The sequence below is a fragment of the Muscardinus avellanarius genome (assembly GCF_963383645.1).
Source record: "Muscardinus avellanarius genome assembly, chromosome: X".
NCBI lineage: Eukaryota > Metazoa > Chordata > Mammalia > Rodentia > Gliridae > Muscardinus > Muscardinus avellanarius.
The window spans coordinates 70,314,362-70,332,253 of NC_137792.1; the positions used below are offsets into that span (position 1 = coordinate 70,314,362).

Here is a 17,892-nt window from a genome sequence, read left to right on the forward strand (position 1 = left end):
CCAGTACCACACACACACAAAAAGTATAGTTAGCAATAATGCTTTATGTATCTAGGAAGAGCTTGAAGGTAGGATTTGTAATGTGCTCACAATAAAGAAATGATAAAAGTTTGATGGTAGATATGCTAATTATGCTGGTTTGGTCTTTGGACAATCTATACAAGAATTGAAATATGACATTGGACCCTATGAATAAATATTTTATGTGTCAGTCAAAAAACCAATTGGATTTTTTTTAATGGCTGAGTAAAATTCCATTAAAAAAACCGATGGAACTGGAGGACATTATGCTAAAGTGAGAGAAGTCAGTCACAAAAAATAAGAAATCAGATGCTTTCCCTAATATGTGAGAGCTAAGGAGAAATGGGTCATAGGAGGAACTCTAGATGAAAAAGGAAATCCTATAGAGGAGCAAACAAGACAACCTAAATGAGGGTATGGAAGGGGGGAAGAAGGAAAATCTCTAAAACACACAATGTACTTAAACATATCAAAGTCAACCACTAAGCCAAACAAGGGAAGTAGGGATGGGGAGGGAATGTGGTGGGAGCTGTGTAGGAGTTAGATCAATGATGTGTACATGTCTGCACACACAAGTTTTTTACCCCAATATAATGTATGAATGTAATGCACCAATAAAAATTAAAAAAAAACAATTGGGCTGAGGGTATAGCTCAGTGGTAGAGTGTATGTTCAGCATACACAAGACCCTGGGTTTGTCCCCAGTACCATATACACACAGACAAAACACACACAATTTCTAAAAATGTGTTTACTTCTTCGTTTTACATGAATGCAATTTATCCTGTTCTCAATGATTAAGAATAATTTTAGTAATGTTTTTTAATTCACTTTTTTATTTGCTTATTTACATTTTTCTTTTTGGTGGCACAGGGATGGAACTCAGGGACTTGTGCATGCTAGGCAAGATCTGTACCACAGAGCCAGCCCCCAAACCAGGAATAAAAATTTAACATACGCGTTACAGCATAACATATTTCCCATCACTTGAAAGTTGCTTCATTTTGCCACTATTCAAATTAAATTATGTTTCTGTTTTGTGAACCTAGCTAGCGCCTTAAATTGTTGACCTCTCAGGCTTACACACTTTGTAGATAAGCATGGTCATTTGTATCTGTTATGTACAGAAAAGAAAGAGAAATTCTGGGTTTCAGTCCATGTCAGAGTAAAATTAAACTAATTTTGTGCTTTTGAATGCCTTTTAAAAAATTCACTGTTAATGTTTTTAGTTGATTACATAAGATCTGTGTTATAAAGCTGTAATTCCAGAAATTCTTAACAAAAATGTCCAATTTCTATTCTCTATTTAATATATTTTATTCCACTTCAGGAGAAAGAAGAACGGTACCTTATGTTATTTTCAAATGTCTTGATAATGCTATCTGCAAGTCCTCGGATGAGTGGCTTTATCTACCAGGTTAGTAGACTTCATATAAAACAAATAGCAGGACTCATATTAAAACAGGCTTCCATTGAGGCATAATATCTCCAGAATAGATTTAAAAGCTCAGGCCAGCAGATGCAGAATGTGTTAACCCATCATTGTAGTTAAATAACTCATAAGAACAGATGTTCCTTAGATCAAATACTTGGTATTAATATAATGAGTTTGTTCTGAATATACACTGCTCTGGTTCTGAACTAAGTTTTGAATGTGTAAATAGAATTTTAAGTCTACAATTGGATAAATTAGCAGCAAAATTTTATAGGGCTATATCATTATTGCTGAGAAAATACAAAGCTGGCACCTGCTCCTATGATTGTCTTATTACAGTCACATCACATGATTTGAATTTCTAAGATGCAAGTCATTAAACTCCTTAGAAAATTAACCTTTCCTCAGTCTGCTCTCAAAATAGAGGAAATTATGAGTTATTTTTGCTTATTACATCCTGACCTGGCAATAATTAATTTTCATAAATTTGGAGTCTTCACCTTGTTTGTTGATTTATGTGAAAACATATTAGAAAAGTAAACTGTTTTTGCAAAACCCGATCTAAAGAGTATGTTATACAAACATAATCCACATTTTCCCCTTGCATTTGTGTCTAATTAAAATTTTAAATGGCAAAACATTATCTATTGACAGACTAGAGAAATATGACTAGCCATAATTTGGCAGTAATACCTGAGAGGGTCAGAAAATCTAAGACAGATACATAAAATTACAGAATTTTTTTTTCTGACAGGGAAAGATACCAATAGCAGGAATGGTGGTGAACAGATTAGATGAAATTGAAGGGAATGACTACATATTTGAAATCATAGGTAGGTAATGATCTCCTTTTCATGCAGCAATTTCAAATCTTTTTTGAAATGAAGTGAAGTTTAAATAAATAAGTGTTATTATTTTCTGTCATATAGTACATGAACAAGTTTTACATGGATAACTAGGGTACCATGATGGAACATAGAAGTCTCCTCACCATATCAAAACCTTGGCTTTGCCATTAGTTTCAATCTTGTATAAGAGCTGTTCGTGAGAGTTAAATAATAACAAAATGAACTGATGTAAATGTAATTTTCTCTCCCTCTGCCATCTATTCCCTGGTGGCAAAGGAGCCAAAGATGGGGACTTTTATCACGATCCTTAACATCAGCCCATAAATTTATAAGATTTGGTTGCATTTCTAAAAAGAGATGAAAAACCATGAAAATTTCTTCAGAGATTGGGCAAAATGCCAAGTCTTGATAATGTTTGCTGACATTTTGGACTATTATTCCTTTTGCCAGACCTATGAGCGTTACGTGTAATGGCTATACTTTTTGCACTAATTTGGTGCAGTGGCTAAGACTGGGATAATAGCCCCTGGCCCAACTGGTACCCTTCTTTCCCGATAAGGCCCCTACGATTTAATATTTGTTCTGTGACTATAACTAGTTTTAGTTGAATCTTGTTCCAACTTTGAAATTAGGGGAACCAGTCTAATATTCTCATTTTAGACTATGATCTAATTATATGCTCAAATTTTCAGATTCAACTTTGTGCAGTGAGATTTTATACTACTTTTAAATTTCCCAAGGTGTAGAAATCAAGGTTAATTTTATAAATTGACATGAGTGTTTAATTTTTATCACAGCCTATCTGTTCCTCATAGAGAAGTTTGAAAGGGTTATCCATAAATAGGAAGACCCTTGAATCTAGACACTCACATCCTAGTTACATGAAGCATATTTATGAATAAAACAATCTCAATGTCCTCCTTGTCTTTTGTTTTTAAATGTTCATAATGGGTGATATAGGTAACATTATAGAGAGAATTGTGGTCCATTGTAACAACAACCAGGACTTCCAGGAATGGTTGGAGCAGCTGGGTAGATTGACCAGAGGACCTGCCTCTTGCAGTTCACTGTCCAAAACCTCATCATCATCATGTAGTGCTCATTCCGTAAGTAGTTCATTTTTTTTCTCCTCAGAGATTTATTGAGGCTTTTGTCAGATCTCACCTGCTAAAGACTTACAAGAAGCAGTGAGCACAACCTTTTTCTTTGGATATCCTAGACTTGTAGATTTTGAAGTATGGTTAAACCTCTCTAACTGATTTCTCATTCTGAGGCTCATCTAAACTACTAAATCATTTCACTTAAAATTTTGTTTGACAGTGTTCAGATACTCCAACTAATTGCTTGACAATGTTTCTAACCAGAAGTCCTGTGGAGATGTTTCAATGATAAGACTTATTTTGTTTAGCAACTGTTATTCTCATATTAATAATGTGCTAAGTCAAAACAAATAGCTTTCTTCCCTAAGTTCTTAATCATCTCCATGTAATCTCACTCATGCTATCGCATTTGCTCAGTAACCTATTCAAAGGTAAACTTTTAGCACTGCCTTCCTCTGAATTAGCACCAATTTAGAATTTTTGGAATATGAATTGTTGAGATTTTACTGTATTCTTTGAGTGAAACAGAAGATATGCTATGTTGTCTGTTAGCACTTAAACCTGTGATGCCCAAATTCCCATTCTGAGCTCTGTGCACTCTTGGCGGTAGAATGTGAGCTTCAGATCTGGGCTCAGAGCTTGTCTTACTGTTAGCTAGTTACATTACTTTGCTGAGTCTATGTCATAGGTTTTTCGGATGCAATAACCTCTTTAAACACCTAATAGAGTTCAGAGCACATCCCTGAACTCAAATATTGCCTGGTACTTTACTTTCCTTTTTTACAGAGAAAAAAATAATTCTGACTTTAGTAAAATTTCAGAACACAGAGAGAGAGAGAGAGGAGGACAGGATCATGGATATCAAGATGATTTGGTGTTGTTCTTTAGAGACACCATAATCAGGAGTGGGAAGGGTCAGTTCTCAAACTGGAGACTTTTGTTGTTCTATCTTTCCACTTCTATGGCTGGCTTTGCTGAGATCCAATGAAGTGATTATCATTTTTTCTCTGTGTGGCACAAGTTCTGGTTCAGATGGCAAATTGCCAACTTCTCATCAGACATTTTCCCAGTCTTTTAGCTCTTCTGGACAGCCCCGGGGACCCTTGGAACCTCCTCAAATTATAAAACCGTGGAGTTTAAGTTGTCTACGACCTGCACCTCCACTTAGACCATCAGCAGCACTAGGTTATAAAGAGGTAATTTTACTATCTGTGGTATAAAAATGCTGTGATGAGCTAATTTTATGGCTTATTCCAAATAGTTCTTTGAGAATGTACTAGACTTTATGATAGGTGATTTATATACCAGTTAAGTTTGAATTCCTAGACTCAGTGATTTTCTTGTTCCTTAATTGTCCATCTACAAATATTTGACACCTGCAGGATTTATATACACTATATGAGTTTTCCCAGTCTTCTGAAGCAATTCTGGTTTACCATTATGTGATTAATTAGTCAAATTAGTTAAACAAACACACACACACAAACACACACACATCTCAAATAAGGGATACTTGAATTTGGTTTATTCTCCAACCAAACAGACCCAAGTCTGCATTTTGGAATATTCAATATTTACTGCAGTGGGAAAGGGAAAATAATTTACTAAAGGAGATGTCTTCTTTAGCAACAACTTTAAGAGACATTAGATATTTGGGTAGAATGGGGATTTCAAGGTTGTCATTTTCCTTTCAAAGTTGCAGTCAAGAAATGTCAGTCACTAGCTTCTATAACTTTGTAGACTGTTAACCTTTTCCATCTGGTGCAGGTAGTTTTTCTCTAACAGGTTTCTCATCGTTTCGGATTTCAGAAAAGATGCTCATTTATTAATATCTGTTCTCTAAATAGGTCTTGACAAATGAAGAATAAGTCTGAAATAGCTATGAGACGTAGTATTTTGGTGTGTAGGCAGTGTATAATTCCATATCAAATGTGTGTTTTGATGAATGATGCAGACCTAGCTCAATTTTGAGTGTGTTTTGACTTAAACCACCATACTTCTGCTTCAGTTAATCCTGTCCTCCAATTGTTAGTGCAGTAAAAATAGAATAATAACTGGACACTGGAGCATTTTTGAACACTTCCAACATGATATTATATGAGACATACAGAGATTAGCCAGGAAACTGTCCCACAGATTTGCTTTGAAAATTGGCCTGCAGTTGCCACCATTGTCCAATTTTCTTCTTTGATGACTTAAACCAGGAATACCTTTTCAGTTACTTAGGTCCCCCCCCCTTTTTTTTTTTACTGATGGCTATTTTGTAATTGTCAGTTTCTAAATTCAAATCAAGGTGAGCTTTGAAGGATAAAGTGGACTTAATCATTCACATAACTAATCTCTTAAAACTAAGGCATGATCACTTTGTTTCTACTGGGGGAAGAGAGTCATTAATATATTCTTAGTATGTAGTGTGTAATTTGGATATTTTTAGCATTTGTTACTATGCATAGAACTGTATTCTTTGGACTTTTGCATCATGGTATTGCATCTGAGACTAATGTGGGAAATGTGATGATTTTCTTTCTATGTAATTTATGATAACACTAACATTTCAAATGTTGTTTTAGAATTATTGATAAGTGAATTTGGTCATTATAACCATCGATCTCTCATGCTCATCTTCTCTCTCTTTACATATTCATTTTAGAGGATGTCTTATATTTTAAAGGTAAGGGTAGACTGATTATCTTTGGCTTACAGTGACACCATAATGTTGTGCTGTAACCTTTGATGAATGAAGCTTTCTCTTATGCTTGCTTTGTTCCTTGTTATAATTGGTTGCTAAAATCTGAACATGCAATTCTGACACGTAAGTACTTTCTACAAAACTCAGGCTTGCGTGAGATACATATAAAAGTGTCATTTTATGCTTAATGCTTTGCAATGTCCATTTTCCAATTTTTTAAAATGCTCTATTTTCCTGTTATTTTTGTCATAAGTTAGTTTTTCACATCTGTCTGCTTTTAAGTCTAAGTAGATCACTGTTGATCACTGTGGCTAACTGAATGACATTAAGTTCTGTTTCACATATTTTAAGATACTTATAATCTATAAATTATATACATATATATATATATTGCATGGGATAATGGGATAAGATACTCACAAAGGTTATATATATATATATATATATATATATATATATATATATATATGGATAAGATACTCATGAAGGTTTTTTTTTCCTAAGATTCTAATCTGTTTGCTTGAACAATGACAATGAACATTTTTCCAGTTTGCTAGTTATTCATAAGGCAAAAGCAAATTCAGTTATTACCTTTTCTATTGTGTGTACTAATAAAAGTATGGCTTTATACATATATAGTGTGGGTATGCTACTCCTGATCCTCAAATTGTTTATTGAGGAATCTTTCATTTGGTTATTAATTAGCTCTGTTTTGGGGAGAATCACTTAACTTCTCTGCCTCAATTTCCCATCTTGCACGTGGAAATTATATTCTCTATGGGTTGGTGGCTAAGAAATACTTACCTAAATAATCTTGAAGTTCTTTGAAAAATGATAGATTCTATATTAGGAATGACAGTTGTTCTTTAATTCCCTTAAAACTGTATCTGTGGACAACATAAGCCAAGTTAAGAATATTGTTATTTTCTCGTGGTTGGTATCCACTAATTTCTCTGCAGATGGCACCCGAAAGATATTTGGCCTCCTGGGGAATCTGCCTCAGCTTCATTAGACACGGTCCACTCTTATTCTCATCTTTATGGCAATTGAGAGGATAATGTCATCATCTATTTGATGTAACCTTTTAGAGTCCTTTTTTATTATGTATAATATTAAATCTTGACACACTACAAACTATTAAAACAAGAGAGTTGTCCTATTTAATATTGTTTGCTCTATTTTTTATTTGGGAAGAATTTTGATTCATTAAGTAATCTTTGTCTTTATAGGAGTCCAGTAAAAGCCCTAAAACGATGAAGAAGTTTCTTCATAAAAGAAAGACTGAACGAAAGCCATCAGAGGAGGAATATGTCATTAGAAAAAGTATATGATTTGTGTTTTTTTATGTTAGAGATTGAACCCACGAGTGTTCTACCTCTGAGCTACACTACTAGCTTTATTTTATTTTTTGTTTTGAAACATTGTTACACGAGGTTGCTGAGGGTCTCGTTAGGTTGCTGAGGCTGTCCTTGAACCTGGGTTCCTTCTGTCTCAGCTTCCCAAGTACTGGGATTACAGGCATGCTTCACCATACCTGGCTGTGATTTATACTTTCTGGAGGTTACTTATAGGTGAACTAATATGATCATTTTTTGTGGAACTGGGGATAGAACTCAGGGGCATTCTACCTCCGAGTTATACCCCCAGCCCTATTTTTTTATTCTTTATTATGAAACAGGGTGTCACTAAGTTGTGGAGGACCTCACAAATTACTAAAGTGGGCCGCAAACCTGAGATATTCCAGGTCTCAGCCTCCCAAGTCCTGGGATTACAAGCATGCATTATCACACCTGGTTCTGATTATTTTTAAAAGTAGATCATTAGAACAATTTGTTCTTGGCATCGTCTGTCATCAAAATGCATGGAAAGGTTTGGGCACCTCTAAGACTTTTGCATGAGCTGCTTCCTAATGCACTTCCTGTCAGCTCAGGCACACATAATCTATGCCATTTTCATGGTACAGAACATTTTGCTCCACTTGGTTTAGAACCACTGCAGGAACCCATTTGCTATGGATACATATTTTTTTTCTTAGTTTCTGTTGTTGCAATATTTTTCAGTACAGAGAAAGTTAAATAGACTTGAAAGCTGAAACCTTTTGGAAAGTCTAATGCTCAGTGATGTTCTGTTAGCCAAGGAATGGGCCTACTGACATCTAGAAATAGGGCTTTATTTAGAGGCAGACTGTAAAGTCAGTCTGCCCATCTATATTTTGCTATGAGCAGTGAATCTGGTACTTGGGGACCCATGTAAAAGAGGGAGTCTCACAAAAAGGTGGCAGGACTGTGTATCAGTCAAAAATAGAGATCAGACATATCTCTTCTGGACTCTAGCTTTTGCATATGTCACCCCTACCTCACACTTTAATATATACATCAGCTTGTTAACAGGGTGCTGCCTGCCAGTCCTTTCCACAGTGAATTGGGAAGTGGAAGAGGGAAAAATCAGTGACTATACCAGTGGATTGGGAAGATGGGTTTAGTTAATTGGAAAAGCTTGCCAGAAGAAGGTGAGCTTTGAGATTTAAAGGAGAGAAAGGCTGGAGTGTATTGGATGGAAGCTGAAGTCAGTTTTAAGCCCTGTGCTCTGATTTTGTTTTCCAAGAGATCATGGACAGGACCTCCCAATTTAGAACACTGGGTTTGAGGAGAAAGCCCCCTTCAGTGCTGAGCTCACTATGGTTGACCCCAGAGCTTTGGGAGCAGTGTTGCAGTCACATAATGAAGGTTGGATAGATCTTTCATCTGTCTTTCAGGAACACTATTGATCAGAGAGGCCAGAACCTTGCAGTGCAGTGCACTGCATCCTATTGAGGGTCCAGGGGCATTTATGTATGAAAAGTCACTGTTCATTCAATCTGACAGGTACAGCTGCACTGGAAGAGGATGCTCAGATTCTTAAGGTGATTGAAGCCTACTGCACTAGTGCCAATTTTCAACAAGGTAATGGCTCCAGTTGCTTCATATTAACTACTTTCCCCAGAGAATGATGTTTCTTCTTTTCTGCTCACAACCTCTTAGAAAAAAAAAGAGCAAAGCAATGCCGATTGGGTTGCAGGGTGTGGAAAACAGGTGACTTGGTGCAGAGGAGCAGTGCAAAACTGCATCTTTCAGATAAGGTAGTTTTAGCTACCTAGCGGTTTGTTTACCCACTGTTGCTTTTCACCCAGAAAGAGAGACAAGAGGAGAAAAGCTGGAGGTGATAGAAATGAAAACAATTTTAAGAAGGTATTTATTCTTCTTTGAAGTACACAGATACCCACACCAGCACTAGTAAGGAATTAAAGAGCCCAGAGAGTTCCTGTGTCTGTGAACTGATGCTAATCTCGTTTTAGAGGCAGATTTGGAAAGGAAGTCAAAATACTATCTTTGATCAGCTGCATATTTAAGCAAACAATGCTTCACCCAACTCAAGTTTCAAAGTGGCTCTCAAAGTCTGGAAATGTAGCAGCACAGCAGGAGTTCAAAATGTATAAAACTGATCAGGGAGCCATTAGGTGAGGGTATTTCCCCAGGCAACTTGCAAGTTACAAACTGAAAGTCCCATTAATATTTTTGGTTGCATCCTTGTGCTTTTAAAAAGCCAAGTTGCATGGTTTATGTCTTTGGTTTGCCATTATCATAGACATTTAGAATGCTATTGGTAAAATTTTCACATCTGCATAAGGAAAAATGTTCCATGATTTCCCATTGTGGACATCCCTGACCAATCAATTGGGGTGGAAGAGGTCTTCTTAGGTGGACTGCCTTGATATATTCTTTCAAAGTCACACATCTCTGGGAGCTGTGATGAGGAAAGCATCTGATGTGAAAGTCAACATGTTTCTCTGTGAGCAGTGAACATTTTCTTTCCATTTTTGGTACTGAAGATTGAACCTTAGGACATTCTATCTCCAAGCTATGCCTACAGCCCTTTTCATGTTTCAATTTGAAATAGGGTCTTGCTAAATTACCATATATGAGCCTCGAACCTATGGTCTTCCTGTCTCAGCCTCCCAATTCTGGAATTACAGGCATGTGCCACTACACCCGGTTACAAGAGACACTTTCTTCTTCACACCTTTAGGCATGCTCAGTTCTGATAATTAGTTTGGAGAAGCCAGGAGTGGGAAATGATAGTAGTTTTTTTTTTTGGTGTGTGTGTGTGTGTGTGTGTGTGTGTGTGTGTGTGTGTGTGCAAGCTAGGGAAGTGGGAGGGGGATATGGAGAAACCAGAAGGAGCATTTCTCAAACAAAATATGACCTCTTCTTCTTCCCGAACACTTATTTTCACATCAGTAGAGTCTCTAGCCATCTACACAGAGGCAAAGGCACAGGCAAATGTTTGGGCCTACAGAGGCATGGCATGCTTTTGCCTTTTCCCCTAGTCTTCCTTTTACACACAGAAAGTGTCTGGAGCCATGCTTGGGACACAGCAGGTCTTTTAGCATCTGAACTCCTATATTCTTGTCTAGGCAGATGGCCTATTTCCTCAGAATGGACTGCTCTTTCTTCCTGTTGCATTCATTCCTTCAGTCAGCTAGACTTCTGAGCACTTATTAAGCACTTAGGAAGTGCTATTCCCTGGAGGATGTGCAAACACATGTTCACTCAGGAAAGGGGGAGTGGTCAAATGAAAAAATGTGGTTTTGGGGAGAACGTGGATAAATCTTGGAGAAAGGACCCAGAGTGAGGGGAAGGCTGCAGGTTCTGGAGAGCAGTTTTGTCAGGTCTCCATGTCTGTTCTGTTACCTTTTCTGTTCCAGAGCCTGGAGACAGTCTGAGCAGAGAGTGATGAGGAAACTTGCAGGTTTGCTACCAACATGAAATTCTCTCAATGCCCCTCCTCTACCCTCCATCAAAACTATCTTAAGTGAGCCAAGCATGGTGGTGCATGCCTGTAATCCTAGTACTTGGTAAACTGAGACAGGAGGATCATATGATTAAGGACAGCCTCAGCAATATAGCGAGACTCTGAGTAATCTAGTGCGACCCTGTTTCAAAAAAAAAAAAATCAAATATGGATGAAGGTGTAGCTTGGATGTAGAACACCCCTGAATTAAATCCCTAGTAACACACACACACACACACACACACACACACGTACACACAAAAATTAAAAATGAAACTGTCTTAAGTGAGCCTACATTCTCCTATGGGATTATAAAGAGAAGAAATGAGCAGGGATGGTGCTTCTGGAGCCCTTTAAGCACAGTGTGTCCCCAGACAATGCTACTTGCAACCTAATCTTCACTAAAATTATAGAATACAATAGCATAGGATGTGGTGTGGTGTGTCCTGGAAATTTTCAGGGACAGAAAAATATTGATCATGTATTTGCCCTTGGGGAGACAAAACAGAAAAGTCAGAGGTTCTTGATTGAGGACATGTATTAAGTGGCCTTTCACATTATTTCTCTGAATGTAAATGTCCCCCCGTGAAAATTAAATAATGTATTTTGACATTTATAATTCATTATGTCAGGATGAGCATGGTGGTGTATGCCTTTAATTCCAGTACTTCGGAAGCTGAGACAGGAGGATCACAGGTTCAAGATCAGCCTCAGGAATTTAGCAAGACCTTATTCAAAATGAAAAATAAAATAGGACTGGAGGTATAGCTCAGAGTTAGAATGCCCCTATATTCTGTCCTCAGTAAGATGCACACACACACACACACACACATACACACACACACACACACACACACAGAATTCCTCATGTCAGAAAAATGTAGTTAGCAAATGTTGGGCAACCCTCTGAGTGCAAGGTTGCACAATGCCATGAACAAAGACTCTGCTGTAAGGAGGGGGTAGAAAGGAACCAATACCTATAAGTAATCTTGGTTGCTAAGTTTCCTCTCTTGTAACATCATTTGTAGGTGCTCGCAAAGATTCTGTCCCACAAGTCTTACTCCCTGAGGAAGAAAAACTCATCATTGAAGAAACCAGAAGCAATGGCCAGACCATCATCGAGGAAAAGTGAGTGAAAAAGGGGACACTTTTCCTGCCCTTGCCCTGGGGCTGGAAGGGAAGTCTAGCAGAGTTAGCACTGAAGGACTGTACCTCTGCATTCTCAAATGTGGCCCTGTTTGCTGATTCTGAAATTAGGAGCCTGGAAGGGCTGCCTCCCCAAAAAAAGAAAGGATGAAAGAGGAAGAACAGGTGGGTGATCTAGAGCAGCTCCATATTCTTGGCTGCTCCTGCAGCCAGCTTTCCCATAGTAAGCTTATTCAGAGCACCCAAAAGTGCCAGTGCACTGTTTGGGTTTAGTAGATATGTAGGACAGACAGAGCACTGATTTTCTTGTCCAAAGGAATGCCTCTCACATTTCTGGCAAATCAAAAGCTAGATTTTCACATGGTTGAGATCAAGTTCCTATAACAATGCAGTGAGATAAACATGATTCTCACCACTTATAGATGAGGAAAGTGAGGTTCAGGGAAATTATGTCTCTGACTTACATTTCACTTACCTAAAGGGGGAGAATCAGGTTAAATCCTCACATCTTGTAAATTCAAAATAGCCAAATAATTTATTTGCCTAAACTTGAGACTGAAGTCAAGTCTGAATTTGCACAGGATAGCACATTTCAATGTGCTTGGCATCATCAAGGGAGTTTTTCATTTGGTCTATGAATTGATATGGCAAAAATGATAACACACTTAAGAGAACAAGTCTGATTCAATTCCCAGTTCTACTTCCCATTAGCTGTGTGACCTGGGCAAGTTCCTTACCCTCTCTCTGCCTGTTTCTTCATCTGTAAAATGGGTATGATAGTATTACTTTCAGAATTATTGTATAATTAAATTGAATGAGTATGAAAGATAGTCCTCAGTAAATAAATATAATAATCATGATTACAGATAGATTACTCTTCACACTTTTGCTAGGTTTTCAGGGAATGTGGTCTTATGTCTATTTTCTTTTTTAATGTTTTTATTGGTGCACTGTATTCATACATCATAAAGGGATAAAAACTTGTGTAGACATACATGCACACATTGCCCAGTTAGTTCCTACCCAATCCTCACCCCATTTCCCCCATCCCTCCTTCCCATGCTTGCTTAGTGGTTGACATCTAATATTATAGCAATTTATCCAAAATTAAAAATGATAATCTTACATAACATTCATTTGTCTGATACCAAACTTTTGATCACTAAGAGATAACATTTCAGTATTTCTTTTTGCTTTCTTTCTTACCAGAGGATATTTTTTCTTTTTTTTTTTAAGGTAAAACTATTTTTTTGTGTGTGTTTCAAAAAAAAAAATATATATATATATTTTTTATTGGTGCACTGTATTCATACATCATAGTAGGATACATACTTTTGTAGACATACATGCACACTTTTCCCAGTCAGCCCCCACCCAATCCCCACCCCATTCTCTCCCTATCCCTCCCTCCCATGCTTGGCTGAGTAGTTGACATCTAGTATTATGGCAATTAATCTAAAATTAAAAATGATAATCTCACATAACAGTTTCATTTGTCTGATACCAAGCTTTTGATGACTTAAAAATAACATTTCAATATTTCTTTTTGCTTTCTTTCTTACCAGAGAATATTTTTTTCTATTTTTTAGGTGAAACTATCATATATTTATATATTTATTTTTCAGAAAAAAATCTATCCTAATATGGAATATGGACTCTAGGTACCCAAAACGATCTTGAAAAAGAACAAAGCTAGAAGATATATATTTTCTGATTTCAAACCATATAAAGCTACAATAATTGAAACAGTGTAGTACTATTCTAAAGGCAGATATATAAACCACTGGAGTTAAATAAAAGCCTAGAGCTAAATTCTTCCCTATATTGTCAAGTTACTTTTGACAAGGTTTCCACGAACATTTGGTGGTAGAAATATTAATCTTTTAACTAAATATTGTTAAAAAATAATAATTACATGGAAAAGAATAAAATTGGACCCTTACCTAATCCCATATACAAATATTAACTCAAAATAGATAATAGACCTAAATATAAATCTTAAGACTATAAACTTTTAGGAGAAAATCTGGGTCATTAAACCTCACAACATTGAAATTGGCAGTGATTTCTTGGTTATGATTTCAATAGCACAGGCAACAGAGGAGTATACAAACTCCCTAAAAAATAAAAAAAAAATTGTATATCCAAAGACAATGTAAACAGAGTTAACAGTTACTAATAGAATGGGATAAAATATTTCCAATTGCTATATCTGAAGGTATATTAATATTCCAACTAGAAATCCTAAAAGTTAACAACAATAAAGGCAAACAATACCCTTTAGAGATAGGTAAAAGACTAACATAAATAATGAATCTCCACAGATAACCAATCTTCGTTGTCTGTTGGATGGAAAATCTTGTTTCTCTAGTTCTGGAGTGTGTTACCTATTTCTTCTTTGTATTTAATCTCTTTGAGTATTTTCTCTAGTGCTGGTTTTGAAGACATAAATTCCTTCAGTTTCTGTTTGTCGTGGAAGCTTCTTATTTCTCCATCTAATTTGATAGAAAGTTTTGCTGGGTAGGAAATTTTTGGCTGGAAGTTGTTTTCTTTCAGAATTGGGAATATGTTACTCCAAGCCCTTCTGGTTTTCATAACTTGGTTTGGGAAGTCTGGAGTGATTCTAATTGGTTTGCCTCTGAATGTCACTTGGCACTTTACTTTTGCTGCCTTTAAGATTCTCTGCTTGGCTTCCACATTGGTCATTTTGACAATTATGTGGCGTGGGGATCCTCTTCTCCGATCCTGTCTAAAGGGAGTTCTATAAGTTTCCTGGACCTTTGTATCAACCTCTTGCTCTATGTTTGGAAAATTTTCTGCTATTACTTCCTTGAAGAGATTTTTGATCCCTTTGGTTTCACTTTCTTTTCCCTCCACTATTCCAATTATTCTTAGGTTAGCTCTCTTAAAATGGGCCCATATTTCTTCAATGTCAGATTCCTGCGGTCGGATATTTTTTTCTAGATTAGAAACTATGCGTTCATTTTTGGATTGCTCATCTTCTAAGAGCGAGATTCTGTTCTCCATGTGGTCTAATCGGTTGTTCGTGTTTTGAATTGAGGCCTTTACTTCATTAATTGCATCCTTTATCTCTTTTTGGCTCTCTCTGAGTTCTTTTCGAAGCACCTCTATTATTTCTACAGTTATTTTCCTGATTTGATCTTCTAGAAATCTCTGATTTTCTGTTTTATCGTGTTCTGATGTTGTGGGGTTGTGGGCATTCATTGCTCCAGTATTATTCCTCTTTCCCATGATTTCGGATGTTTGTGCCTTCTCTGGGTTCTTCCCTTGGGTCACTATGACTTCCCTTAAGGTGTTCTGCATCTCGAGTCAGTAGTATCTCAGACCCCACTACTCCTTTACTGGGTTTTATCACAGAGTCTCCGACCCAGAGAGTCGATAGAGGCTGCTTTAGACTGTGGGGGTTACCAGGTTGCACGTTCTCCTATGGTGTGATATCTCTGCCACCGTCCCTCCCCCACTGGGTCAAATCCCAGGGAGTACAGTACTGGGATTTCTGCTCTGTGGCCCGCAGTTTGACTCACTGTTCTTGAGTACACAGATGTAGCTGTACTGGCCTCGCTGAATTCGCTGCTTCTGCCGCCGGTAGCAATATGGCGCCGCTGCTATGCCCTCGGCTGTGGGGCTGGCGTTTTTCTTCTTGATTTTGATTTCTACTCTGAATCCCTGCAGTGTGTGCTGAGCTGGGCCACTGGGAGCTTTAGATGCTCTCTGCGCGGAGAAATCCCGCCTAGCTGTTCCGCAGTGGCTCACCTTGGCTTGCTGTAGCCGTCCCGTGAATTCGCCGGTGCCGCCGGCAGTATGGCGCTGCTGCCGCGTCTGCCGCGTCCTCGGGCGTGAGGCCGGTGTATCTCCTCTGTGGCTCTGTTCTCAGTCCGCTTTCTCTCTGGAGCCTGGTGATTTTTTGTTTCACTGGTGATGGTGTTTTCTGGCTATGAAAGGCGCTGATTTTGTGGTAATGGAGATTGGTTGTTAGCGGGGCTCTTAAGCCCCGCTTTTCTCGGTCGCCATCTTCCCGGAAGTCCCAAGCAGAGAATCTTAAAGGCAACAAAAACAAAGGGCCAAGTGACATTCAGAGGCAAACCAATTAGAATCACTCCAGACTTCCCAAACCAAGTCATGAGAGCCAGAAGGGCTTGGAGTAACATATTCCAAACTCTGAAAGAAAACAACTTCCAGCCAAAAATTTCCTACCCAGCAAAACTTTCTATCAAATTAGATGGGGAAATAAGAAGCTTCTACGACAAACAGAAACTGAAGGAATTTATGTCTTCAAAACCAGCGCTAGAGAAAATACTCAAAGAGATTAACTACAAAGAAGAAATAGGTAACACACACCAGAACCAGAGAAACAAGATTTTCCATCCAACAGACAACGAAGATTGGTTATCTGTGGAGATTCATTATTTATGTTAGTCTTTTACCTATCTCTAAATTGTATTGTTTGCCTTTATCGTTGTTAATTTTTATGATGTCTAGTTGGAATATTAATATACCTTCAGATACAGCATTTGGAAATATTTTATCCCATTCTATTAGTAACTGTTAACTCTGTTTACATTGTCTTTGGATATACAATTTTTTTTTATTTTTTAGGGAGTTTGTATACTCTTCTGTTGCCTGTGCCATTGATATCATATCCAAGAAATCACTGCCAATTTCAATGTTGTGAGGTTTTATGATCCAGATTTTCTTCTAAAAGTTTATAGTCTTAAGACTTATATTTAGGTCTTTTATCTATTTTGAGTTAATACTTGTATATGGGATTAGGTAAGGGTCCAATTTTACTCTTTTCCATGTAATTATTATTTTCAACAATATTTAGTTAAAAGATAATTATTTCCACCACCAAATGTTTGTGGAAACCTTGTCAAAAATAACTTGATAATATAGGGAAGAATTTAGCTCTAGGCTTTTATTTAACTCCAATGGTTTATATATCTGCCTTTAGAACAGTACTACACTGTTTCAATTATTGTAGCTCTATATGGTTTGAAATCAGAAAATATATATCTTCTAGCTTTGTTCTTTTTTAAGATCATTTTGGGTATCTAGAATCCATATTCCATATTAGGATAGATTTTTTTCTGAAAAATAAATATATAAATATATGATAGTTTCACCTAAAAAATAGAAAAAAATATTCTCTGGTAAGAAAGAAAGCAAAAAGAAATATTGAAATGTTATCTTTAAGTCATCAAAAGCTTGGTATCAGACAAATGATACTGTTATGTGAGACTATCATTTTTAATTTTGGATAAATTGCTATAATACTAGATATCAACCACTAAGCCTAGCATGGGAAGGAGGGATGGGGAGAGAATGGGGTGGGGATTGGGTGGGGGCTGACTGGGTGATGTGTGCATGTATGTCTACAAAAGTTTGTATCCCACTATGATGTATGAATACAGTGCCCCATTAAAAAAATAAATAAAAAATAAATAAAATTAAATAAAATTAAAAAAAAATAAAAAGTTGGACTCAAAGAAGTAGAGAGTAGAATGATAGTTGCTGTATGTGGGAAGGGGATTCAGGTAATGGGGAAATGTTTGTCAAAGGGTATGAAGTTTCAGTTAGGCATGATGAATAAGTTTTAAAAGTCTAATATACAGCACAGTAGCGATAATAATATTCATACTGTCTTTTGTACTTGACATTTACTAAGAGAGTAGATCTTAAGTGTTTTCACCACACACACACACCACACACATTATACACATGGTAACTATGTAAGGGGATGGGTGTGTTAATTAGTATGACTGTGGTCCTCATATTACAAAATAATATATATTAAATTATTAC

At 37.0% G+C, this 17,892-nt stretch overlaps 1 protein-coding gene across 1 annotated transcript in view; it reads left to right on the forward strand.

The window, feature by feature from the left end:
- ARHGEF6 (Rac/Cdc42 guanine nucleotide exchange factor 6) overlaps window positions 1-17,892 on the forward strand; it is a gene marked incomplete at both ends in the record, with an annotated part of 134,788 nt that overhangs the window by 115,242 nt on the left and 1,654 nt on the right. The window contains 8 exons of the mRNA XM_080719476.1: window positions 1,352-1,438; window positions 2,211-2,289; window positions 3,265-3,410; window positions 4,475-4,600; window positions 6,055-6,075; window positions 7,323-7,416; window positions 8,958-9,047; window positions 11,952-12,051. Of these exons, the coding sequence (XP_080575602.1) occupies window positions 1,352-1,438; window positions 2,211-2,289; window positions 3,265-3,410; window positions 4,475-4,600; window positions 6,055-6,075; window positions 7,323-7,416; window positions 8,958-9,047; window positions 11,952-12,051 (743 nt within the window). The remainder of the gene's footprint in view (window positions 1-1,351; window positions 1,439-2,210; window positions 2,290-3,264; window positions 3,411-4,474; window positions 4,601-6,054; window positions 6,076-7,322; window positions 7,417-8,957; window positions 9,048-11,951; window positions 12,052-17,892) is intronic.